At 46.7% G+C, this 26,629-nt stretch overlaps 1 protein-coding gene across 1 annotated transcript in view; it reads left to right on the top strand.

Annotated features, from left to right (window-relative positions):
• The window catches only part of PAPPA (pappalysin 1), a 244,615-nt gene that overhangs the window by 170,601 nt on the left and 47,385 nt on the right, over positions 1-26,629 (top strand). The window contains exons 11-15 of the mRNA XM_012768795.3: positions 3,978-4,091; positions 5,033-5,168; positions 7,502-7,715; positions 16,514-16,682; positions 18,990-19,173. Of these exons, the coding sequence (XP_012624249.3) occupies positions 3,978-4,091; positions 5,033-5,168; positions 7,502-7,715; positions 16,514-16,682; positions 18,990-19,173 (817 nt within the window). The remainder of the gene's footprint in view (positions 1-3,977; positions 4,092-5,032; positions 5,169-7,501; positions 7,716-16,513; positions 16,683-18,989; positions 19,174-26,629) is intronic.

The raw sequence follows: 26,629 nt of genomic DNA on the forward strand, positions 1-26,629 counted from the left end.
TGCAGGTTGGGGGGAGGAGGTTGAGAAATTGGGGGTATCCCTGCAGCCAGTGTCACTGGGGAAACTGGAGGAGAGGAGATGTTGAGTGAAGAGGAACTTGGGGTGATGGTAGGGAGAGCTTAAGAGTCCACTGGGTGTGTGATGTAAGTCTCCTACATGTCACCTCCCAAAATGTTCAGTAAAATCTACACTGCCTAGCAATGCTTTGTGGAGTTGGATTTGCTTTTTTGGAAGGTACAAAAAAAGTGGGTGGATGAAAACAGAGCACCCCCATGGAATCAGTCACCTCCGGTCACACCTGTGTCCTTAGCAGGTGACCTTGTGTCTTGGGCAAGGCTCTCTGGAGCCTGGTGTGCAGTACGCTCTCAGTTAATGGCTGCTGAATGAGCAAATTTGTGCAATGCCTATAAAAGCAGAGGCTTGGGAGGGTTTGCTTCTCCTTTCCTTTCCAGCCTCCCTCCACCTCCCCAGGAACATAGATGACTTTAAGATCAAGTAGGGCTTTGGGCAAAGGTTCAGCTGGATTTGTTCGTTCCTCTCTGATCTGCTTTGACTGTCCCTGGTCAGGATGCCAGCCAGCCTGAAACAAACACAAAACTAAATAGGAAAACAGAAGAATAAAATCACAGCAGCATGTTCCACTAAAACTCTGTCTAGCACTGATAGACCTGACAAGATAAGAGGAAATCGTATTTAAGCAATAAGAGGGCTTTGTTCACGTTGGAGACTTCTCTGACCGTGAATGCTTCAGATGCACCGATAAGACCCCCAGCCTAGCACTGAGAGATGTGATCCACCACGCTCTGCTGGGAGACAGGCAGCTAGGAACACAGGGGGAAAGAATTCCAAAATGATACATGTCGAATTGCTGGCCTGGATCTCAAATGCCAGGGATAGTTTATGCGAAGTCTCGCACTGTTGTAAAGTGTAACACAATCCACTGGCAGATCTGCCTAAGCCTATTCCCAGTTGTTTTTGCGAAAAATAAATAAACTTGAAAACGTCTTCCAGCACATTAAAGTGGCTGTGTTCTACCCCTAGTCTCCTCTGTATTAGGCTTCGAGAGACTTGAATAACCGAAGCCATTGCCTACTTCTTAGACAGTAGGCTAATTTGATTCCCGGTACCTTAATTGTCCTTAAGAAGTTACCTATGATATTTAAGGAGCCGATACTGTATTCCCAGAAATTCCATTAATTTGGTAATTAATGCCTTTTAATACTTGTCCATGTTTTTAAAGCAGTGAAGCTATTTTCTTAAATGAAATATTATAAGGCAGCTCGATATACGAAACAGATGAGTGGAGATGCTTGAGTTGAAATGGTAGAGTGGGGACTAAGCAGACGTTCTCCACATCCTGACCCCCAGGCTGACATCTCCATGAAACCCTAAGAATGCATGGAAGACACACAACAACCTACAACTTAATCCAACATTCAAATGTGCAAGATAAACTAAGGTCCAAAAAGATGAGATACCTTATCCATAATTACACATTGAATTTTGAGTGGGCATGGACCAGGTCTCCTTAACTCAAAGCCAGACTACTTCCTGAGTGACATTTTGTGGCTCTCCAAAGTTGCTTAGGAAACTTATCTTCTTCTGTCTGAGGTTTTAAAAATGAATTGATGAAAATGTTAACACAAAGGGAAACCAGGTGGAGGGTATATGAAGCTCTCTGTATTATCTTTGCAACTTTACTATAAATATACAATTACTCCAAAAAAAAAAGGCTTATTTAAAAGTAAAACCATGAATACTTGCGATTGTAGATCACAGTGCAACCAGGTGTTCTAGCAGGACTTTGATTAGTGTCTCACTATTGTAAAGAGAACTCAGACTTGACATTTTCCAAGAGCTCCCAGAAGCCAGGATCATCCCAAGAAAGGATGAAGTGAGGGGCATTTGAGTTTTAGCATATTTATAGATGGGTTCCCAGCATGGAATATAGCATGGACTATGATGGGATTGTCAGCAGGGAACCCCTGGTGATGCCAAGAGTGAGAAGGTTGGCTGCCAGGAGATTCGGACCCAGTCCAGTTTATTGAAGCCCACCATATGGAACATATTGTTAGGAATAATGGAATACATTGTTAGGAACATTGATTCTGATTATTTTATATCAATTTTTAATGGCTCTCTAAGCCAATCTTTTGGAGTTTTTTTTAAAAAAATTCATAAAAATACATGGAATGATATAAACCAAAACACTTATGTATACCAGGTATGTATGCATTACATATCAGGTGTATGCACTGCCTGGAATTGAAAACTATGCAAATTTTGTCATATTTGCTTGAAGCCTCTGTCTGCAAAGAATGAAATCCCATTTGTTCTTAAACCCAAGTATCGTTCCCCTTCCTTGATACCCAGAAGCAACTACTACACTGGGTTTGATGTTTGCTTTTCTATTGCATTTTTAATTCATATGGATCTCTGGGCCATTTGTAGTTTTGCTTTGTGTGCTTTTTATAAATGGCATCATAATATACCCATCCATTTGCACTTGGTTTCTTTTTTTTCTCTCAGTGTTATGTTTTTGTGATCACTCCATGTTGATGTCTATGAACTCAGCTTCCACTTTGATTGGCAGGGCCCACACTGAGCCAAGTGTTAAATATTTTTATATCCTTCCTGTATTTGTATATCTAGTTCATTTCTCTTAATATTCCTTTGCCATATAAAATTCTGTCATATGAACTTTTCGTATGTTATCCATTCCTTTCCCAATAGATGAGCATATAGACTATTCCCAATCTTTTGCTACTATACATATTGTGGGAATGGACATCTTCGATCCTTGTATGTAATTTTTCTCTTTTCCTTTCTTTTCATTTTTGTTTGTTTTCATGTCCTTGTGTGTTTGTTTAATCTGGTTGAGAACAGATTATCTCTCATTTATTTTCATAGTGTATAAGATCCTTAGAGTTCTCTAGGTCAACCTTACTTTTTCAGACTAGCAGATTGCAACCAGGAGATGTGAGATGACAGCCCCAACTGCACTGGGAAGTTTTGAAAGAGAAGCCACATTAGAGATCAGAGGGAAAGCACTAATTGGGGATGACCTTTTGCCAAAGGTCTGACCGATCTCAAGAACAACTCAGCTGTTCCTAAACTTTTCCCCTCATAGAGCTTTTCTCAGTGTATAGTTATGTATGCATACGTAATTACTTGATCAATATCTGCACAGTATTACTAGGTCTGACTTTTCTACCATTTTGTCCCCGAGTACTTGGCAAATAGTAATTGCTCAATAAATACCATTGAATGAATGAATGAACCAACAAATGAAATGACATTTGGTTTATGCAAGAAACTCCTAAATTTAGAGAATTCTACTTGTCTATAAATGTTTCCTATTTCTTTTAACACTGGTATTTATCTATCATTGAGAATGAATGTGTGTTTGTGTTTGTGTATAAAGTGATGATATTGATTTTTGATGATGGGAAAGCGCATGCTCGTAGTCTCACAGTCTTTTCTCTGTTGTTAATACAGCTCTGAGTATTACAATGATCTGCTTGGCAGTCAACACTATGTGAGATCCAATCCCTCACCCTGCCTTTCTGCCACTTTCTCCAGGGTCTAGTAATACCAGGCAGTTTGTCACAGGCTGAGCATTCTGGGTTTCTGTTTTCCTCTGAGCCCTTGTTTCTGTTCCCTCTGCCTGCAATGCTTTTCCCTCTTATCCCTACCCTTTTCTTCCAGGCCTAACTCAAATTACCAACTCTTCCAGGATTTGTCTCCATGAGCATGTCTCTGTCACCTCTGCCACCAAAACATGTCATCTGCTATTTCCTTAACAGCATTGAGTGTTGCCTACATCAGAATGTGAGTGGATGCTCGTCTATCCATCCCTGTTTCCTCTTGCAGTGCTAAGAACAAAATAGGGGAACAGCAAAGGTTCGTCAAATCTAATTTAATCGAACTTCCGAGATACTCTAGCACATTATTATTTTTTCTTGATCTTTTTCCAGGTGTGTCGAACCAAGGTAATAGACCTCAGCGAAGGCCTTTCCCAGCATGCCTGGTACCCTTGCACCATCAGCTACCCGTACTCCCAGCTGGCGCAGACCACCTTCTGGCTCCGGGTAAGCCCACGCTTCCAGAGCCCTGGAATCTCTTGCAGCAGCACGCAGGAAACACTGACTCTCATGACCTTTGCTTAGGATGGTTTGCCTACCTGCCGAGGGTGTTAATTGTAAGAACAGGGAGCCAAACGCTTAGCGATGCGATGCTTCCTGAAATGGAATCCCTTAATTGCTTATGGAGTGCCCTGACTCAACCAACCCTCGTTTTGGCAAAGAGGTTGGGTACCGTTTGTCTGCCTGGGAACTTCTATTCATTGTTCAAGGCCTTTTAAAATCATCCTCTCCTCCTTGAAGTCTTCACTGATCCCCACAAAAAGAAGTGACTATTGTCTCCCTTGTTGTCCTGCACATTTCGTCACTAACATGATGATACTTGTCACATGGTGTTAATGAGCTGTCTGTAGATATTTCTTCCCAGCTAAGGACCATAAATGTCACTGCATTTTTGTGTGTCACTAACCTACTTTGAACTCCACCCAGTTCCCAGAAATGCAAGGGCCATGTCTTGTTTAGCTTTGTCTCCTCCATGCCTAGCACAGAGGCTGGCAGGGACAAGTGACAGATAATAATAAGTACAGTTTTTTTGTGTGTGGTTTTAGTGTGTGCCAGGCCCTGTGCCAGACACTTTACTCCCATTGTCTCACTGGAAACTCACATGAATCTTGCGACGTAGCTTTTTGTCTTTTTAATCCACCATTGCAACATGATGGTACTTGGGCCCATAGTGATCCAGCCATTCCCGCCATGTCACTCAGTCAGATTGACACAGAGCCAGGACTGGAGCAGGTCTCTGATCTCAGAGCCTGGGTTCCCCATCGTCAGGTTTCACTGCCACCTCCTTCCCCTCCTGGCTCCTACGGTGGAAGCTTCTCCTCGAGTCCCCCTCAGTGTGGCTGCCTCCTCACTGCATCTGTGACCCTCCTATGTCTTCTCCATTCCAGGCATATTTTTCTCAGCCGATGGTTGCCGCTGCTGTGATTGTCCACCTGGTGACCGATGGCACCTATTATGGGGACCAGAAGCAGGAGACCATCAGCGTGCAGCTGTTTGATACCAAAGATCACAGCCACGACCTAGGTGAGCATGTTCGCCTGGGCTCAGCGTGGTCCAGGTGGGCACCATGGTTGGTTGTGAGGAGCATCTGCGAGTGAGCTCTTCCATCCTTTCTCCTCCTCCTTCTGTTGGGCACTCTGGTTGCCCTATAGTCAAGATGTGGCTCTGTACCCAGAGAGACCTAAGTCTGGCAGACATGGCGATAATAGGGCCATGGCAAAGCCCTCCGTTTGGTTTGGTCACTCTCTTTGCTGAGACTTTTAACTTCAAGCATCCTATTGATCCCCAAACGACTTGGGCAAGAGGCTGAGCAAGGGCCATTTCCCCATCGTACATGCACCTGAAACCCAACGCAAGGTACTGAGAGACACCAGGTCAGGACTGAGTAGTCAGGTTTTCAGAATCGTAGCCCATCGCTCTTTGCCCTACAACCAGAGGTATCCATGAAACCCCCCCCAAGTGACTACCATATCTCCAGCACACCCTCTAGAGAAGTTCCCCATGGGAGGGGGAATAAGAGACCTTTTGACCAGGTTCAGGAGTGTGGAGGCAGGTGAGGAGTCAGGTTTTACCTATTGAGAAGCTGCTCTGAGGGCAGGGCCAAGGAGGAGGACAGGGGCTAGGCTTGTAACTGGTCCACCCTGCTGCCTACCACATGCCCTGTGGACTAGAGGAAAGGGCTCCAGGGCTGACAGCCACAGTTCGAATCCTGTCCCCGCCACTCACTCACCTTGAGACGGTGAGCAGTTCTCTCGGCCTCAGCACCACACGGAGAGTTCACTTTCTCCACGTGCATAACAAGGACAACGATGTCCACCTTGTAGTCAGAGTGAGATGTCACTCGACACTGCTGTGGCCATGCCTCCCACAAGCCCTGGCACTGAGAAATTCCCATTGGCACCAAGAAATTCCTATGACATCCTCCCTTTTCCAGCCTGCCCTGGAGAGTTCTGGGCAGCCATTCCGAGTGTTTGGAATTCCAGGCCAGCGCTGGAGCCTGGACTTCAAAGCTGTGCCCGCACCATTCCGCAGAGAGCTCATTTCAAAGACCCGTATGAAGCAAGCAGGCAAGGGGTCACGGCAGGGTCAGATAAAAGCCCAGGGAGCAGGGAGGGTTTTTTTGTTTTGTTTTTTATGCTTATTTATTTAGTGGGTTTTAAAGGCACAGGGGAACATATTAATGAGGAAGGGAAAGAAAACCCCTCTGGACTTATCTGGATTCCTGGGAAATTTCCCTAAGTGAGAAGCAAATATTTTCATAGTTGTCCTGGCATGGCAGAGGGCTCTGAGGAGTCGTTTTCCAGTGGGGTGGGGGACAGTCCCATTCCACAGAAGCTCCCTGGGTCCTGCCTCTGATGCCTGAGGCTTTTCCGCATTTCCTGCCCCCGCCACCTTCCCTGGTCCTCAGCACCTAGCGGAGGAGGCGTCCCAGCCCCAAGGGAGCAGGACAGAGAAGGGCGCCTGCTGGACTCGGAGCTTCAGGCCTCCCCACAGGAGAACTCCCCCAGCATGGCAAGCCTGGCAGGTTGTGATTAGGACCCTGCTGTTTTGTGATATAGAAACTGAGATTTAGGGGCTTGCTGGAGTCCCAGCGTAGGGAAGGGGCTACACCAACATGTGAAGCTGGGTCCTCCAAGCACCAAAGCCAGCTTCCCCTTTTGCCAATTCCATTCCCTTCCCCCTGGATGTACCTTTTCTCCCTGCCCTTCTCCTTTCCTTAAAGCCTGGGGACCTGCTGTCCGAGCTAGGAAGAACTGAGGACTCTGGAGTGAGCCCAGCTGGGGTTCTCTGTGGACTTGGTGCTGCTGTGTTTCTCTGGAAACCCACCCCCTGCCCGAGCTTCTGTCTCCCCTGAATACTGGGCACAAGGTCCTTCCCTAGCAGGGCTGCTCCTAGGTCCACAGATGACTTACGAGGGTGGGATTCTTACCTTTCTACCCCAGGAAGGGCTGCTGGTATGAATTATTTCCATCTGCTTTATGACTGGCCAGGCAGGCAGCCTGGAAACCAGCGACTCAGACCATCCAGCAAGCCCTGCAGCAATGTGGGAGGGAGGCAGGGCCCGGATGCTTGGCAGAGGGGTGGCCCTTTGGGGGAGGGAGAGGGACTTTGGGCACTAGGTGAAGGGGAAGCTTAGGGGGCAGGGAGGCAGGGGGATTGGAAAGATTTGGAACCAAGGGAAAAAAGGCAGACAAAGAAACTTTCAATCAGACTCAAAATCCTCACCGGCCGCCCAATGGTGCTTTTGTGCAGTGACATGAAAGGGTCTGGGGGCTTCGGGAAGGGCCCGTGGGGGAGGGCGTGACTGGCCTTGAGTAATGAGCCTGGCCCCTCGGCCCCTCTGTCTCCTCTGACAGGCGTCCATGTCCTGAGCTGCAGGAACAATCCCCTGATTATCCCTGTGGTCCATGACCTCAGCCAGCCCTTCTACCACAGCCAGGCGGTACGTGTGAGCTTCAGTTCGCCCCTGGTCGCCATCTCGGGGGTGGCCCTCCGCTCCTTCGACAACTTTGACCCCGTCACCCTGAGCAGCTGCCAGAGAGGGGAGACCTACAGCCCTGCTGAGCAGAGGTAAGGGACCCTGGGCCGTTGGCAGCCCAGTGGAGACAGTGCGATTTGGAGGCTGGGTGGCCTTTTGTGTTGCTCTAAAACTTCTGTGTGTTTCTCCCTTCTCTGTCCTCCAGCCCCTGGCCAGCTCTGCCTTTGGGCTCGAGCGGCCCACAAGGCTCTGAGTTTCTGGGGCTACTGAGGGCAGCAGGGGTGCGTGGGGGCAAGAGAACCTCCCTCGCCTGGCTTGCGGCTGCAGAGTTGACAGTAGTTTGCAGGGGGATCCTGGAAGCATCCGTTTCCTTCTCTGGGCCTCAGTGTGCTCATCTGAGCAAAGACAGGGCAGGTAGATTCGCTCCCTCTCAGCTCTGAAATGCTGGAACACACTGCTGCCCAGGTGGCACGGGCAGAAGGTGTACCTGTCCTCAACTGAGGGGGTGGAGTGAGACTGGTCTTTGCTGCATACCAGTCCGCTGTGTATTTAAGTGACAGGTCAAATCTCTATGTCTTTTGCAAGCGTAACCCCTAAGATACCACAAGTGGCCTAGGATTCTCTCTTTCAACTGCATAACGTCACTTCATCAGTGCTTTTGATCTGACATCTGTTAATGCACCTAGTTTAGAGCAGGGGGCTCAGGGTAGGGGATTTAAAGTATTTCTTAAGAAGAATACTGTCACTTGGGTTTGACTCTCCAAGTTACCACTTGTTGAATGCATGTGCTTGGCCAAGTCATGTCCCTCTTCTGAGTCTCAGTTTTTCTCTTTTGGAAGAACCAGATAATATCGTATCAATAAAGACTATTTGTAACCATTTTTTTATGATGATGGTAGTGCTTCTCTGCACAGAATTCTGTGTAAAGCTCTTAAAGTTAGAGCTGGAAGAAGCCTCAGAAATCGTGTCATGCATCCAACATGCTCCTGTGTTACCACCCAGGATCGCAGGGCCCAGAGAGAGGAAGAGCAGGTCCAGAGCTGCACAGCATCTCTCAAGTTTGTTTAACAGGATCCAGAGGGAGAAAGGAGGGGTGGTTGTTTCCTTAGTCCCCCCCCACACCCCAAGGAGGCCCTGTGCAAGCTGACGCAGCCCTGCCCTGTGCACCTGGGGGCAAGGAGAGGAGAGCAGGAGGACACCAGCCTTTCCCACACTCCTGCTACCACAGAGCGCACAAAAGGTGGTTGCAAAATCGGCATTGTTCAGCACCCACTGTCTCTAGCTTCTGTTGTGCAAAGTCTGTTGCAATCATCTGGAGGCAAGAGCTCCTTAAATATCACGTTGTCATGTTTCACTCTAAGGGGGCTCTTTTGTCCCTTGCTCTCCAGACTCCATAAAAATAAGTTAATTTTCAGAACCCAGGGAAACAATGGCAATGGAAATCCATCAGCCCTTTTCCCTTCCCTTTCCCTAACCAGCCATCCTGCCCATCCATAAGTTGACAGAGGCCATCGATGCCTTCTCTGAATTATTATTATTATTTTTATTTCAGCATATTATAGGGGCACAAATGTTAAGCTTACGTATATTGCCCATGCTCTCCCTCCACCTCTGAATTCTTAATGAACAGTTCCTGTGCCCTAAGTAAACAGTAAGAAGGGTTTAGCTTCCGAAACAAATCAATCGATACGTATTTGCTGAGTTCTTTAACTGATTATGGGAGGAATATTGAGCTAGGGCAAAGTGTCGTCCTGTCTCTGCCCCACTGAGTGACAGTGGATCAGTCATTCCACCTCTCTTGGCCTCAGTCCATCTATAAAATGATGATCATTTATTACATGTTCTTGATGTTTTTTTCCCCCTTAGTTCTAACAGTCTGTGATTCCCAAGAGCTAGGAAGGGTAGATGGGAGCATTATCTCATTTCATCATCTCACCTGTCTGGGACATATGGCTTATAGAAACAGAGTGAGTCACCGACAGCCAGGCAGAATGATGCAAAATCCTGCTTCACCTGTCCCTGAAAACCATGCTCTGCCCAATGGAGCAAGGCATGGGTAGCAGAGAAGAATGTTCATGACTGGTCACATGTGAGCATTTACTCAGTGAAACTCTTGAGTAAAAAGGGATGGGGCTGCAACCTTGGGGTCTTTGGCTTGCCCCTGAGCTTGGGCCAGGCTGGGCCAGGCTGAGTCCTGAGGTGTGAGGCTTCGGCCTGCAGAACCTTCCTCTGAGTGCCCCGTGGGAGGGAGAGGGGGCAGCTGCTATCTGTTCATGGCAGCTGAAGAGGCATTTACCAAAGCAGGCAGGACTCTGCAAACGTGCAAATGCATGGAAACAAACAAACAAGGAGAAAAAAAAAAAAATAAGCAACCACCGTAAAAAGCCATGGGATATTTGTCTTCATTCTCAAACCCCAAGGTAGATAGCATCACTTTTTTTTTTTTAGCACCAATTTCAGCTGGTTGTAGTAGAAACATCCCACTCTCAGCTGCTGCCTAGGTAGTGAAAGGTACTGTTTTCCCCTCAACTCCCCTCCACCCTTCCCCTGTCCTCTCCTCCCTCCACCTCTCCCTCTCTTCCACCCCCCCACCCCTTATTGCTTCCCCTTCCTCTCTTTCCTTGTTCTTTTTCTTACCCTGAGAGCAGTGTGGTATCTACTGGGCTGCTAGATTCAAGTGCAGGTTCTGCCCTCAATTCAATTTGTTGGGTGACTTCAGGCAACTCAGTATAGCAAAATCAATTCAGGTGACATGTTTTGACCCAGGTTCAAGGGTCTCCAGTCCCTTCGAGGTACTTGGTATAAATTCAGAGAGCCAAGAAAACAGGATCAGATTTCAAATGAGAGTTTCAGTTGTGGAATTCTAGCCAAATCTCAGCTCCACACTGAGTTGGGGAAAGAAGAAAAGGTGGGATTTGGGGGGGGGGGTGCTTCTTTAATGGGAAAAGCTACAGTCATGATATTGAGACTCCAGTGTGTGTCTATCTGTCTGTCTGTCTCTCTCTCTCTCTGTCTCTCTCATACACACACACATGCATGTGTGCACAAGCACATCACATCCATATATCCTTGTAGCTCTAAACAGAAATCAAACAGTTTATTATAAAATTCAATGAGCCATGTGTTTAGATAATTAACTCCCATCCCTCTTCCCTTTCTTCCTTCTTCCTTCATTTCTTCCTTCTTTCCTTCATTCTTTTCTTATTTCTCTTTTTCCTCCTGCCCCTTTTATTGTCCACATTCTCTTTCTTCCTCTACCGCAAACTCTTCCTGGTTTCTACATGCAAGACTACCGAGAGAGAGGCAGTTCTCATAGAGAGCTCACTTTTAGAAGGCCAACTTGGAGGGGAAATACGTTTATCACATGGCTAGATGAACTCTTTCCAGCCGGGGTGGACCTAGACAGTGTTTGCAAGGAGCACTCATGGCCAGGGTGGAAGGAAGGCGTGGTTTGCAAGAGGTGCTCACAAATTGGAGCCCGGTGCTCCTAGACTCTGCACGCTGATAAGACCCCACGTGCGGAATGCCCCATTAGATGACTATATGGGAATTTGTTTATAGGATTTGGAACCCAGAATGAAGCTGCTTATGGCCAGAGACCACAGATTGCTCAGATTGCTGCCCACAGCCTCTTCCAACCTTCCCACCCATAAAGGGATCAGTGCCTCTCGGCACATCAGTTGGAAATCACTAGTTTGCATGTTACACCTGCAAATGGAATTGCTGTGCCTAAGTGCATATGTGTCTTTGACTATATTGGACACTACTTGACTCTTTTCTATAACACTGTGCAACTCACACTCCCATCTGTGACGTACCAGTGTCCGTTGCTCCATGTCCTTGTCAATACTTGGGATTATCAAAGCTTACTTTTTCCCAGTTCAAGGGGCTTTGAAATGATATGCTTCTGCTGTTTTGTTCTCATAGAACCATGACATCTGAAAGTTGGGAGGACTCTCAAGGACTCCCTGGTTCCACATCTTCATTTGAAATGGGAAGCCTAAAGGTGCAGTCACAGAAAAGTTGCCTGAAATCACCCAACAAATTGAGGGCAGGACCTACACTTGAATCTAGCTCTCGGAAGTCTGGTCCTCTTTCCTCTTTATCAGAGGTTCCAAGTCTGTCCCATAGGCCAGATTAGGCCACAGGCAATTTCTGTTTGTTTGGTCCTCAGTAATTATCTTTCTTAATTAGTTGCCAATATTTGAATATCAGGAGACTTCATATTAAAAACCAGAATTCTTCTTGGAACTCTTTAAAGAAATCAGAAGGTTTGAAAACATCAGGCCCTCTCTCCCACGAGGCCACCTTGGACCAGGGCTCAGGTCCTGCTGCCGCTTTGGCTGGGCACGTGCCCTCCCTGTAGGCACATCCCGCTCAGCTCACCGTGACATTGAGGATGTCTGCCTGGACCCTGGGGTCCATTGAGTCTGCATCCCCTGATCTTCCCAGTCTGGCCTCCACCCCACCCCACCCCACCGTGCTGGCTCCTGGAGACACAGGCTAGAAGAGCCTTTAGAATCACTTCCCCCAGCAGTCTCCTTTCTGGGCTGAAAAATAAGTTTCTATCTTAGTGACTCTCAGTTTGACTTCAAGTGATCCTGCAGAGTTGATGCCAAGAACAGTGTTCCCTTTCCTTCTCAGTGTTGAACACCCTGTCTTTTCTGTTGTCCTCATCTGAGCAGCCCAGAGTGATCTATAAACAACCTGCCTGTTATTATCTCCATTTCCCCATGGCATAATTGTGGCTAAGTAGCAGCCACGGGAGTGAAGCCCCGGGTTAAGGGGAAGATCCAGGAGAGGAGTCCTCGCCAGCCTTTTAACTCCTCCCTGGTCCAGGTTCCAGGACTGCCCAGGTATCCTCTGTTAGGCTTTGCTGGAGACACTGGGGACAGCAGTTGAGGGATTGGCTGTCAGATCACATAAGATTCTACCCTTATATGGAACCTCAGTCTGTAGGTAAATACATTAAATAAATATATATATACATATATAACATACATATATACATATATACACACATATATGTATGTATGTACATATATATGTGTAAGTAAGAAGAAAAGAAATATTCTTAAGTATCTGATTAGCTCTGCAGCCAGGGGACTGCCACCTTTGCCTGGTCGTGAGAATTTGATCAATACAATCACCAATGTCTCTTCCCCCATCCATCCAATCAGCCACCTTCCTCCCTTGGGAGAAGTGTCTTAATTTTTTTTTCCTCTTTCATTATTTTTATTGACTGTCCATCAGTGGTTATTAAATCCTTCCCTCATTTTTGTTTTTATGAAGTGTAGCCTTTTCTTTTGTTTTGTTCTTCTCATTTTGATTTTTGTTTTTGTGTTTCAGAAATGACAGGGCTGTGACAGGGAGCTATTTGGGAGGGTCAGCTGGGGTAATGTTTATCGTTTTTGGACAGTGTGTTCACACAACCTTTTCCACCCAACAGGATAGCAAAGAACAAAGCAGGGACGTAGGGGACAGACTGGCAGATCTCCATTGCAATTCTGTCCAAGCTGAGTGCCCTTGGGCAAGCAATTTAAAACTCTTAGTCCCAGTTTCCTGTTCTTGAAAATGGGAATAATATCCCTACCTCCAGGAGTTACTGTGCAGAATGCAAATAAGATGATGTAGGTGACACACAGTGGCCAGTGCCTGACACACATTACCTCCTTTATCCCTTTTCTTCCTGTTTTCAAGCCTGCAAGCCAGGTGCAGACAGATGTGCTTAAAAACCAGGGATGCCTCGCTCCCCAAAGAGTATCCTGGAAGACATTAGTCCTGCAAAATGCCCACGAAAAAAAGTTTATTGGAGTTTGGAAAATAATGCACACCTTAGCCCCCCATTTGGAAATCCTCAATATGTATTAGAATTTTCAAGGTTCTAAGAAGTCCTGCAATAAAGAAAGCTGTTTGATCTCATTAATCCAATGCTGCTCATGCTTATCTGACCCTGAAACCTTTTGGTCAAGGTGATTCGCATGACCAGGGAATATTTTTCTTCAATAGCAGAAAGAGACAGAGTCAAGAGACCGCCTTCTCATGGGGCATGATAGTTTCCAAAGTGTTTCTCATACATTGGTCTTTCTATTTTACAAACATGCCAAGCTCCATCCTGTCCTGGACCTTTGAACTGCTCTTTACTCTGCCTGGGACTCCCCAGAATTTTGTGTGGCTGGTCCCTCCATTTCATCCATGTCTCAGTCTTGACGTTCCTCCCTCATGGATCCTTCTATGTGCAGTGTCCTGTCCCCCCAGCTGTCATCCTCTGTAATTCCACCTGTTTTAATGCCTTTACTGCATACAGCACTATTGCAAAGGGTCTCATTTATTACTGTTCTTTGGCACGTGTCCTCCCTCCTTAAATTCATAGGGTGGCAGCCACCTTATTTGTCCCCATCCCTCACTGTCTCCCTCATGTTTAGAACAGAGTCCAGTACTCAGTAGGCCCCCAATGAAGGTGCATTGAATAGATGAATTGGCTGATGACATTTCACCCTACTGACCATCTTGAGGGATAACTCATTTTATTACTTCTACTTTATAGATGGGGAAACTGAGGCCAGGGGAGTTCTATTAATTTCTAAGGTCAAAGAACTGATTAATGGCAGAGCTGGGGCTGGAACCCAGATTCCCTTGATTTAGAAGCCTTGTGCTCTTTCCCTTCTAGGAAATGAAACATTTCAGATTTTCATTTTCCTATGAAGAAGAACTTTAATGTGCACAGAACAATCGGGGAGGCTGCTGTTTTCACCTTACTGGCCCCACAACTTAGAAGAAAGCCATCTCTCCCTCTGGGTCCCCGTAGGAGCCCAGTACCTCCTGGGAGTGCAGAATGAAAATGCCCAAACCCTAAAGCACAGGTTGGGAGCTGGTAGCTTACAGAGTAAATCTATTTAAATTGGAACCATGTGGCTCTTTCCCAGTGCTTACACAACATGAACAGATGCATTGTTTGGTGTCAAAGCCCTTGCGTTGACGCCACAGTTACAGCCCTCTGAGGTCTCCGAAATGGTGCAATGCTGAGACCCTCAGGACTAAGAGCAAGAGCGCAGAATCAGAGCATCTCAGCAAGTGTCACTTAATGCCACTGCCCTGCATTTCGGAAGCGGGTATGCAGAGAGTGCAAAGCCCACATCAGCGAGGGTCTGAGACCTGAATTAAATGCTTGCTCTTTTTTGAGTATTTTAAAAAGTATATTTGTTTGTCTACTTTTGTATGTTTTAGAGGCTTTTAGTTTCTCACCTCCCCCACTTTATTTCTCACTATACTTTTGAGCAGGAGGTAGAGGATGCTGATATGTCCCGGTAAAACCCTCAGCGGGGTATCACTAAGAAAAAAACTAGAAAGTTCTTCTAAATCTGCTTTGGCTAAAATTGCTCCCTGTCTCCTAGGTAAAAACAGGAAAATAAAAGCCTTGAGATTCTGGATTCAAATCTAGCTATCTGTGCAGGTGGTGTAGACACAGCCAGAGAGGGAAAAGTCAGAGAAAACTGTCCCCTAGAAACTTCCAGTTTTAAGAATCAACTTCTATAAAGCACTTAAGAGCTACTGCAAGGCACCACCACCGTTTGTTTCTTGCTACTTAGGGAATATCTTCTGTAAATGCCGTTTTTATTGGCAGTGCAAAGCATACGAAGATGAAACAGACATTATCTCTCCCCTCAAGGATGTTCTAGTCCAGGAGTGAGACGAGTTTAACAACAAAGATTTTGGAGTCACACATCTGTATGGGCATTTAAACAAGTAATTTAATCTTGCTGGCCCCCAATTTGTCCAACTGTAAAACGAGTAACACTTAGCTCATAGGGCTGTTGTGGGGAAGGAGTGAGCTCACGTATATAAGCAATCAGTGAACAGTAACTAATGTTACTAAGTGCTTGCGTAACTGTAATATTATATAAAGGGCATGATCATCCAAGCACGGGGATTTTATGTTGTTTCTTTTTGCATTCTTAAGGATTAGCATGTAATCCAGTACGTGGTGGGCACCGAAGATCTGTGTTTTCAATGCAACAAGCATAAGGCAACAGCATCAGAGAAAGGAGGGTGGAATACCTATGAGGGAGCTCACCTGGGGACATGGAAAAGCTTCCCATAGAAATTTGCATGGAGCTTGGCCTTAAAGAATGGGTAGGATTCAGACTGGCACAAAGGCAGAGTCAGCTGCAGCAAGATGCAAGGCATGGTCTGTGTACAACTTCACTAACAATTCAAAAGTCACATTAAGATTTATGAAAGGACTTCTACATCTATCATCTGAGTTGAGTCTTGTGGCTCTCTGAGGTTGGCTAAATTTGAGATTACACCACTCTGAAGCTCAGAGAGGTGATGCACCTTACCAAAGTCACACAGCTTCTAGGCAATAGGCCATAGGTGTATTTAAAACATAGGTGTGTTTATTGAGTGCTTAGCATATGCCAGGAATTCTGCTACTTGCTTTTTCTAAACTGACTGATTTGATTCTCACAATGACCCTTGGAAGTGGGTACTCTAGTGAAATACAAAGAAGCTTTTACTCAACCTGGTGCCTAGCAGGTAGGAAACTCAATAAACACCCACTGTAATTACAGTGGTCCCCTTTTTACAAATGGAAAAACTGAGGCTCTGCAAGGTTTGAAACTTGATAACGTATAACACTTTCAAGTGGCAAAATTTGAACGCTGGTTTTTCTGTCTTCATAACTTGTGCTCTGAATGACACACTTTAACCACTGCCTCCGGGGTCTTCTTTGCCTCCACCCTTTCCTTTGCCAGCACCCTTTCCTTTTCTCAGACTTAGTCTACTGAAATTTTGGAGAGAGAGAGACTCTTAACCTTTCTCTTCCTGCTGGAGTGCAATTGTCCTGTGCAAAAACTCCCTCTCCCCCTCTTGTTTCTCTCCTCCCCAGCTGTGTGCACTTCGCATGTGAGGCCACCGACTGCCCGGAGCTGGCTGTGGAGAACGCGTCTCTCAATTGCTCCAGCAGCGACCGCTACCACGGCGCCCAGTGTACCGTGAGCTGCCGGACGGGCTACGTGCTCCAGATACAACGAGATGATGAGCTGATCAAGAGCCAGGTGTGTACAGGTGCTGAGCTCAGAGCGCCCACCCCCCGGCTCCAGACCAGGGAAGGCTTACTAGGTGTGGAACATGTTCTCTGCTGAATCCCTAGCACCTAAAATAGTGCTTCCACATAGTAGGTGCTGAATAAATACCTATTGATTAAATGGGCAAAGAAATGGCTCAGTCAAGCAACCAATCAATCTAGAATCTCTAAGAGAAGGGTTCACGTGCAGAGTAGGGTTCCAAACAACACTTAGTGGTGTTTTTATGTAGGTTGCAAGTCTGCAAGACCATGGGCTGAATATTTTAAAATGAATGTCTTACAGGTAGGGCTATGCCATCACTGAATGGGCAGCTTTAGGAAGAGGTGAGCCATCTGTCAATGAGGTGTTCATCCATTCACTAATGCACTGCAAAGCATCTCTTTGCTGTAAATCAGGTGCTGCAGTGGGAGGTGCTAAAGAAAAAGAAGCCATTAAGATAAACCTAGTCTCTCCTTTGAAGGAGCTTAGCGCCCAGTGGGGGAGGGGGAGAGTCAAAGAATTAATGAGTAATGACTTCACAGTGTGAAAAATACCATAAAGGGAAGTGTAGGGCATTGTGGAAGCACAGGGAGATTCAAGGACAGTACCCTGGAAGAAGTGACATAAAAATACAAAACTAGATAAATTGGCAAAGGAGTGTGTCTGGGGACCAAGGAAGAAATATATGCACTGGGCACAGGCAGGAATAGTATGTGGAAGCCCACTCCTGAGAAAGAACATGCCGCAGGTGGAAATTTTTCCTTTTTCTCAACTCACCCATGTAATAAGGCATGGGGGGGGGGCAAGCTGAGTCCACTGGTGCAGGGGCCCTGTCAGCGTAGTCAGGAAGCATGGGGTTTGTCTTTAGAGCAGCAGGGAGCTGTTGATGGAAGTGACATTGCCAGATCGTAGTTGGCAAAGGCTCTCCTGGCTGCCCACATGGGTGTGGCTTGGAGTCCGGCTGTAAGACTGGAAGCCGGGAGAGCCCTCAGGACGTCACCAGAGGAGCCCATAGACGGTGGATGTGTGGATGTAGTCAGTGGCTTGGAGCAGAATGTTGCTTCAGCCAGGCATGGCTGTGAGGTCTCAGGCGGGGCATAGGGGAGTGGGACGAGTTGGCAGTGGGAGGTCTTTTCAGCCCTGGGACTTGAGGATCCCAGAGCGTTGTTGCTAGATGCAGCTTTTTCCAGGGCCAACCAGTGGACCCGCCTTCATACTGCGAGCACTCAGGGCATGTTATTGCCCGGGATGCTTATTTGTACAGAGCTTCTGCGCTTGCTCATCTTAGACACCTACCTCCGTGTGTCAGACATGGCAGGTCTGAACTCCTATAGGAACAATTAGACAGTTTTGGCAGGGAGGGACCTTGCTCTTAGACACTCATCCCTTTGATGTGTGCTTAAGAGGGGAACATGTCCTTTGCTTTTAAAATCCCAGATCAACATTTGGCATCCCCAGTGCCCTGGGATTTGGCAGCTTCCTCCCTGAGCGGAAGCCTCCGGGCTGCCGATGGCTGTCCTCCCCTTGGCTCTGCAGCCTGGCCTCGCCCTTCCGCCTACTTAGCCCTACCGTCCCCCAGTTTGGTTCAAATCTCTGTCGACTCTTTCGTCTTTCCCAGCCTCTCTCCTTCTTCATGTCCTTCTCTCTTGGCCATTGAGCCATCGAATCTCGGAGCAAGGAGTGGCTGTTAGAGCAGTGCTTGAGTTCAATCCATCTGTTTTGCCAGTGGGACAACTCAAGTAAGGAAAGGGACCTGGCTGTGGTCTCACAACATGGAGGACAAACATCCAGGTCTCCTGTACCCCAAGTCAATACCTACTGTGTGCCAGGCATTACAATAGGCTCCTGGAAACCTCCTCCAGAGCCCAGGAAAGATTCAAAGATCAAGGCCTGGTGTCCTACCATTGCACCATGTCTCAGAGTCTGTTTTGTGAAAGAAGTCATCATGCCCTTTCAGGACTGTGAGTCTCAAGGTTCCCATCAATAAAATGGAAATCAGGATCTAGGAGACTCTGTAGACAGAGTTAAGAGCAAAGCCTTTGGGTTAGAGTCCCACTTATCTTCTTTCCAGCTGGGTTTGATCATGCAACGTCTCTGAGTCTCAGCTTCCGCATCCTTAAATGGGAACTGAAATACTGATTCAAGCTGTTGTTTAAAAAGTGAGCTAAAGTTAAACACTAAGCATTGGTCTCCTGGTGCCTGGACAAGACTCCGAACTGTCAGCTGGGTGAGGAGGGTATTTCTCCACCTCTGGGGCTCAGTCTTCCAGTCCTCACTGTGCCTGTCTCTGCCTTCCAGACAGGACCCAGCGTCACAGTGACCTGCGCCGAGGGCAAGTGGAACAAGCAGGTGGCGTGTGAGCCAGTGGACTGCGGCGTCCCGGACCACCATCATGTCTATGCCGCGTCCTTCTCCTGCCCCGAGGGCACGACCTTTGGCAGCACGTGTTCCTTCCAGTGCCGTCACCCTGCACAGCTGAAAGGTATCTGGAGCCCCTTGCTCAAGGGGGGCCTAAAGTCGGTGGGGGGGGGGGGTCAGCTTGCCTCTGCTTTGTGAGAAATCTAGAGGCTGCTTCTGGGCCCTCCTTCTGGGTCTCAAACACCAAGGGTTGGACGCAGTTTTATCTGTGCTCCTGATTTCTTTCTACCAATTGTATTTATGCAAACTGCCCTACTATGCAGCCAAGAAAAAAATTAAGGTGTAGACAAGTGTGACAGCGAAACCTCCTCCAAGACCTTGCAAATCTTGCAAAAAAAGAAAAGAAAGAGAGAGGAAGGGAGGACAGGAAGAAGGAAAGGAGAAAAAGAAAAGAGAGTTACATTTGGGACTGGTGCACCTAGTTCACTGAGTATGATTAGGGCCACATGAGCCTTAAGAGGTGAGGGTTATTGTTATTCTCATTCCACAGAGGAAACAAAGGCCTCAGAGAGTTTAAAGAACTTGCCCAAGGTCACATTATTAGTAATGGGGACCACACAGGAGCCCCAAACACAGAAGTCTCAAACACTGACTGCTCTTCCTTATGAATAGCTGGTTGGGCAGAGAGGAGGAGGTATAGGCAGGAGGCATCTGCCATCCCCCTGAGCTGGGCAGCAGGGCTACTGAGGGGAATAAGAGTGAGTCTGGAATACAGGAGAAGAGAACAACTTTTGGAAATGATTGGGTGTCTGGCCCAGGTGTCCTGAAATGTCAGGACAGGAAGGTCTCTTAGAGTTCATCAAGAATAACCAAATTATTAGAAATATTGAGAAACAGAAATTCAGCAAGAGAAAGGAAGGAACTTTTACAAAATCACAGAGCAAATAAGCAGCAAGTTCAGGACAAAATCTCCTGGTTTCTAGTTGAGTATTGGATTTCGACATGATAGCCTATTTTCAGAGGTGCCAGAGCACCTTCCTTCACGGGGTTTATTTTCAGAGGTGCCAGGACTTCCTCCCTTCGCAGAGGAAACATTTGTCCTCTATCCAATACCTAAAATAATGCCTCACTTGAGTACAGGATCCTGCTTTGGGGTCCATCATTCGATAGACTGTGCATGAGTGGACTCTGATCGGGTGTGGGGAGCCTGGGGAGGTCTGTGAATTTCCCTAAATTAGATGTGATATTGTGCATGCATGAGTTTCAGGCTTTTTGATACTTGGAGCGGGTCAATATATTTCCAACAAGTTTTAAGGGGTTACCTGACTCCAAAAGATTAGGAAGCCCACGTGGACTCGAGTCACTTGAGTACAGTGGCTGTGTCTAATTCCTTTCCATGTTGCTGTTGGCGAACTCAGGCCCGGGGAACACAGACAACAGAGGATGTATTGGCCATATGGCTGGATGAATTGGTCAAAGAGAGAAACACCCCAAGAAATCTTTCTTCTAAGAAAGGAATGAAATACCCAGCAATCTCACTAATCTGCTCCCCATAAAAGGCAGAGAGCACTTCTGGGAGGCATCCCTTAGCTCTGCTCATTTTTAACGCAAGAAGATTTGGATAAAAAAAAAATTATAGACATTGCATTTGAGCTACTATGAGGATATAGATCAGAGAGCAGTGAGGAGACGAGTGGAAATTGTAAACCAACTTTCAGGCCATGCAAGCCCATCCCGTGGCCCCATTTGCCCAGGTGTAGAATGTATTAATAACTCCAGACTAGAAAATCACACCTCTCTCAATCAGAGGCCCCTGGGAAAGGGAGGTGTATAAATTAGCATTGATTATCGCAGCCTCATGTGGCTAATAATCATCCTTAATCAGAGCGATGCAGACCCTTCTGCTGCCGACTGCGGCTGGGGGGAGGGGGCCCTGCTGTGGACAGGGTCCTCGGGAGGACCGTCATTTTGACAGCTGGCGACCGCACCTTTGCTCTTCCCTTGACAGTACAGGGGAATATCTCTCCAGTTGCCACATTGACCCGCTAGGACCAATTGCCGTTTCATGCAATGTGGCTGTCAGCGTCATCGGCTGCTCAGATTCCTGCTCTGTGGCTTCTGCTTGGCTCTCCTGACAGCAAGGGCTGGGTGAAGGTTGTGCGACCTCTCTCTTGAGCTTGACCATGCCACCTCACTTGCTTCCTCTCTCAAGTCAGGGGGCAAAGAGGTGATCAAAACAAAATTTTCCCCTTCTTTTGTCTGCTTCCCTTCCCTCCCTGCCACCCTTTGTTTTCCCTTTCCTCACAGCAATGGTTTAGGCAAAAAAAAAAAAGAGCAATAGCTTTAGAATCAGAAATACCAGGGGTCTACTCCTGGCCCTGCCCCTTACCAACTGCTGGATCTTAGGTAAGCAATTTTACATCTCGGAGTCTCAATATCCTCCTGTGTAAAACAGGCTTACGAGTGCCCCTGTTGCAAGAGGTCAGGTTGAGAATCAAAGAGATGATGGGTGTAAAATCCCAGGGCTGGAGAAAGTGCTTAGTAAATACTCATTTTCTCCAAGAGACAACCTCGTAAAGAGCTGAGCAGAGGCTGATCTCTCAGCCCCTGACCCCTGTGTCCCAGGGAGCCCTTGGTACTTGGCACTGTGGAGACATGTTCCGTCCTCCACGTTCCTCTCAGGACACGGAGCTTGGTGTCTTCAGAAGAGCAGCCCTCAGCCAGGCCCATCAGTGACTGCAGTCCCCAGAAACCTACTGTGACCCAAGCAGCACCACAAACCCGCTAGCTTCTTATATTCCAGGTGAATTTTCTCTTGAATGTCCTGCCTATCACTTAAGTGCTAAGCCTCCTTCAAGATTTATGCAAAATAGCCTAAGAATGCACAACCTGGATATCCCTTCTGCTGGGATCCTTTACTAAATGGGCACAATAAGCACAGGCAGAATCTACAAAATTGCATGAGGGGAAAAATCCCCTCAAATTAAAAAAAAAAAAAAAGAAAAGACAACCTCAAAATCAAAATTATAAACGCTTAGTTAAGTGGCTAAAAATGCAACGTCACTTAACGTCACCCAGTCAACTCCAACGCAATCATGTTGGGGGCGTTGAATATTTACTGCAGAGTGGAGCTCCTAAAGTATGCATGCCCCCCTCCTACAAGGATCGATAACAGGCCTGCTTTTAACTTCTAGCTCCTGTTGATGCCTTTTCTAGCTCAGCTTTGCCTATTTTAACTCAGTTGTAAAACTCAGCCTATTCGCTAGATTCGTTTCCATTAGATACTCAATCCTGCAGCTCATTCTCTGAGGTCTTAGACTTTGCTGAAGATAGCAGGGCTCTGGGTGCATGCGGAGAGGAGCCACATCGCACAGTACCCAGCATTTAACCCTCTGGCTTGCACAGGTGAAATAGTCTAACTTGCATTGCCATTTGGGTCCCCTCGTCCCTGCCTGCACAGCAAGTGTGCGACACTCCAGTCTCCTTTCTTCCTCTTCTTAGGAAGGGTTATCCATCAATTACTCCTGAAAATCACTGTGTCTTAAAACGATCTCTCTCCTTTGCGTATAGCATTTGGAAAGATAAATGGGGCCCTTTGGTAAAGAAATTTGGAAGTGAGGGAAACCATTCTGGATAGTGGGGATGGTGAAATCTTACTGTTTGGCTCGTCCTTCATTTCAGAAGACGCTGCCACTCTAAATTCCTGACTCTGTGAGATTTTCTCTGAACGGCAGTTCTTCTTCGGCCATGCTCATGGGCGAAACTCCATCGTGGGGTCAAGAGATCACCTTGATGTCGGGCAGACCTGGGGTGAGCCCCAACCCTACTTTGAGCAACAACTAGTTAGACACTCACAGGATTTCAGTGTTTTCACCTACAAAATGGGATTAATGATGAACTGGGTTACAAGGGGGATCAGGGAGATGGCTCCAATAATTCTTCCTCAGTCTGCCCCCAGACTCAGTTACAGACGGCCATTGGTAGAATGCTTTTCAGACATTTAGGAAAAATATGGACCATTAAACAATCCAAATGCAATCTGATTCACCCAGCCTGGAGAGCTGGGAGAACCCAGTTTTACTGAGCAATTGACATTCTTTCTGGGGCTACTGAGCCCCGCTCAGTTGTGATTTTTAACGCCTTGGGCTTCTGGGAGGCTATAAATGTGCTTTCAGAACTACAAACAGCAGAGGATTGCATGCTTTTCTTGGTGCCTTCATTTCTACCTCGACTTCTTCCCAACTTTCTCCATCCCCAGTGCTAGCTGAAGTTCCTTGGGCTAATTTTGAGGAAACAACCAGCCTGAAATCCTTTCTGCCTTCGTTGTCTGCCCCACCTGGCCTCTCTTCTGTTTGTGCCTCTCATCCTTCTTAATCTGTCTTCTTTGTCTGTAGCTTCTGTTAAGACCTATTCCTTACCAAGAGCAATAAAATGTAATTTCCTCACAATCCCACTCACACCAGCCTTGCCTAGCACAGCCTCGTGATGGCTTGCTCGTCCTATTCCAGTCTAGCTAATTGCATTTTGGTTTTCTCCAAGCAATAGAGTGGCCGATATCCTTCCACATCCTGACACGTCAGAGCTGGACAAGAACTCAGAGGGGGTTTTGGTTTAGGGCCAAACAGGTTAGGTGGCTTGTTCAAGGTCACAGATAAATGCATAATTCCTTATGCATTTAAGAAGAGGATACTGAGGACCTGCTATGTGCCTGACAGTAGGCAAGGCTCTGAGAATAAAGAACGAGCAAGAGGCAGCCCCTGCTTTATGATCCAGGCAGTGTTGGCACCATGTGACAAGTGCTAAAAAAAAAAAAAAGAAAAAGAAAACAGACTGAAGGTCTGACATTTCTCTCCTTGGGCTCTGTTCTATGTTAATTAAAGGCACTTCCGAGGAGACTTGGTCTTCTGGGCAATCTTTTAAATGAAATAATAAAAATAAGTGCCTCTCTTTTGACATTGCTACAAGTTTACAATTATTTGAATGCTCATTAGATATTGAAATCTCCTTAGCCACATTTGTAGACAAGCCGAGCAAGATTTATTTTCCTGAATTTATAAGATGAACAAATAAAGGCACAGGGTCCCCAAACTGGAACTTAATCTGTGATATCTTATCCTCCTACCAGGAACTCCAGGCTCAGACGTGCCTTCGCTTTAAGTCCTGAGTCATGTTCCCCAAGGAAACACAGATAGGGGAATAGCATGGGAGACATGGAATTGACAAAAGTCAACCAGGGCCTCTTCTAAAGCCAGTTAGCGCTGTGGGCAACTAGAGCTCAGTCCCTCTGGGGACCTCTGGGAGATGTGTACAACGTGCCTCAGAATTACTGCAGCTGTGGAAACCAGCACGTGAATACACCAACCCCATCACTGGTGGCCAAGGACATGAACTGCTCAGTACTCTGAGCTTGGCCTGTGTATGGGCAGAGCAGACATCCAAGAGCAGAACAGAAAGCCTCAGGCAAAGAGTTGTCAGTGCAGTAAGCATCCTTCAGAGCATAGAAGTGAATGCCAAGAAGATAAGGGAAGGTCGCAGAGGGAAGTATCCTATAGTACTTTCTTCGAAGCCACATGGTGGGTGCAGGGTAGTGGCTACAGCTGGTGCATGGAGATACCCATTCTGCACAGTTCATTGTCCGCATCTCCTGGAATTTGTCTCCGGGGTAGAGGCATATCCATGGTCCTGAATCACAGTTCCTGCTTTATTTAACTGTGGTACACTGCTAACTCCTATTTACTCTCCCCCAGAGTGTACACTTCTGGTTTACATTTTCTCTCGTGATTAACATTTTGCAATTTTTACGTTATCTTTCCATAGGAAGACCATGACTTCCCCTTCACAATTTACAATTTGCATAGCTGATATGATGTACTTTTTAAGAGTCCCAAGACTTTTTTCCACAGATATTTTATCCCTCTTGGGCAACTTGGAGAAGGTGTGCTCCCTGCACCTTTTGCAGCTCCCCTTCCTACTAAGCTTACGCTATGCCTGGGCAGCCCAGAGCAGTGATGCCCCAATGACAAGGGCAATGCACAAAGGAGTTTGTAGTCCCTGGTGTTCTGGAAGCCTCTCTGCTTCTGTGGAAGCCAAATGAGTCCTTCTTTGCACTTGACTCTCTTTACTCAATGTGAAATGTCTACAGTTGTCAGTATCCCAGTTTATCATGTGGGACCTGCTGTGGGGTTTGCAAACATCAAATTGCCTTGTGCTGACCAGATGAGTCACACTGACGGAAGGAAAAAGAAAAAGATGAATAGGGATGGGAGAAGCCCATACAATTGCAAAGTACTCTCTCTCCATTCTTCCTTTTCCTGCTTTATTTTTCTTCATTGCACTTGCCACCTTCTAGCACACTAAATAATTCACTTCTTAGTAAATTAGTAAATTATTTTTGGTTTGTTTTATTTTGTTTTGTTCACTGCTTTGCCCCCAACATATAAAATTATCTGGCACATAGTAAACACTAAAGAGATGCTTGTTGAATGAATGGAGGCTTTGGTGCAACTCACATACTCTTTTCTGACCTGCTAATGAGGGTAAAAGATTAAGGTGGAGGAGAGAGGGAGGAAATGAGGAACGAAAGAAGGATGGAAAGAGGGAATGGGACAGGAAGGGAGGAAGGGAAGAAGTTAAAGAGCAAACAAGGACATTGATAGCATTTTATGGGCACTTTTCATAAATGTTTCAATTCTTCTCAGCATCTTGAAAAGCAGGAGCAATCGTTTCCTTTGTGCAGATAGGAAATTTGAGGTTTGACTCTCCCAGAGCAGATACTAAGGGCTCTGCTGAGCACAGATAGCCAACTTCCCATTGAAAACAGCGATCTCTGTAGTTAGACAAAACTGGTTTTGAGCCTCAAGTTTTCCTTTTGCTAACTACGAGAACGTGGTCAAGTCACCTCATTCTCTGAGTCTTCATTCCCAAATGAGCACTGTCACACTAAGTGCACTTTGTGTCGTGAGAATAAATGAGGTTGCATATCAGAAGCACTTAGTACGTAGTAACTGCTCGATTAATGTCCGTTTCCCTCCCGTCACTTCACTTCTCCAACCTTCAAATCCCTGAGCCTTCTTTGTGCTTCCAGCACTGGTTGTCAACACCCTTCAGTAATAACTGGGAAGAGGAGAGTGTGGTGGAGAATCACAAGTTTCTTGTCCTCCTCTAATTGTCTTGGGGAGGTTTTGGGCCGGCTGTGCCTCGATAATATAAGAGCTGGCAGTGGAAAGCCTAACGCCCGTGTTTTACTGTTATTTGCAACGTTCGCCATCAGGCCAGCTTCCCGATGGCAATCAGCACTTCTGTCGGAGCTGGCACGGGTGCAGGGGAGCGCTGCTCTCTCAGCTGCCTTGGCAAAGCTTCCCTGAGCACTGGGGCCTGAACAGAAAATCAAACCTCCTGATAACACGATGCTGTCACTTCCAGGCATGGCGTGTGTGCGGGCAGGGGAGGCAGGACAGGGGGAGTGGCAGCTCGAGGTCACACAGCACACTGATGTTAGAGCTCGGAGTTGGTTCTGATAGGCGCTTATGCTGTCAGCTGTTATTAATAGAAGGCAAGTACCTTCACTTCTGGGCTCACCT

Source organism: Microcebus murinus, chromosome 12 (genome assembly GCF_040939455.1).
Source record: "Microcebus murinus isolate Inina chromosome 12, M.murinus_Inina_mat1.0, whole genome shotgun sequence".
NCBI classification, from domain to species: Eukaryota; Metazoa; Chordata; class Mammalia; order Primates; family Cheirogaleidae; genus Microcebus; species Microcebus murinus.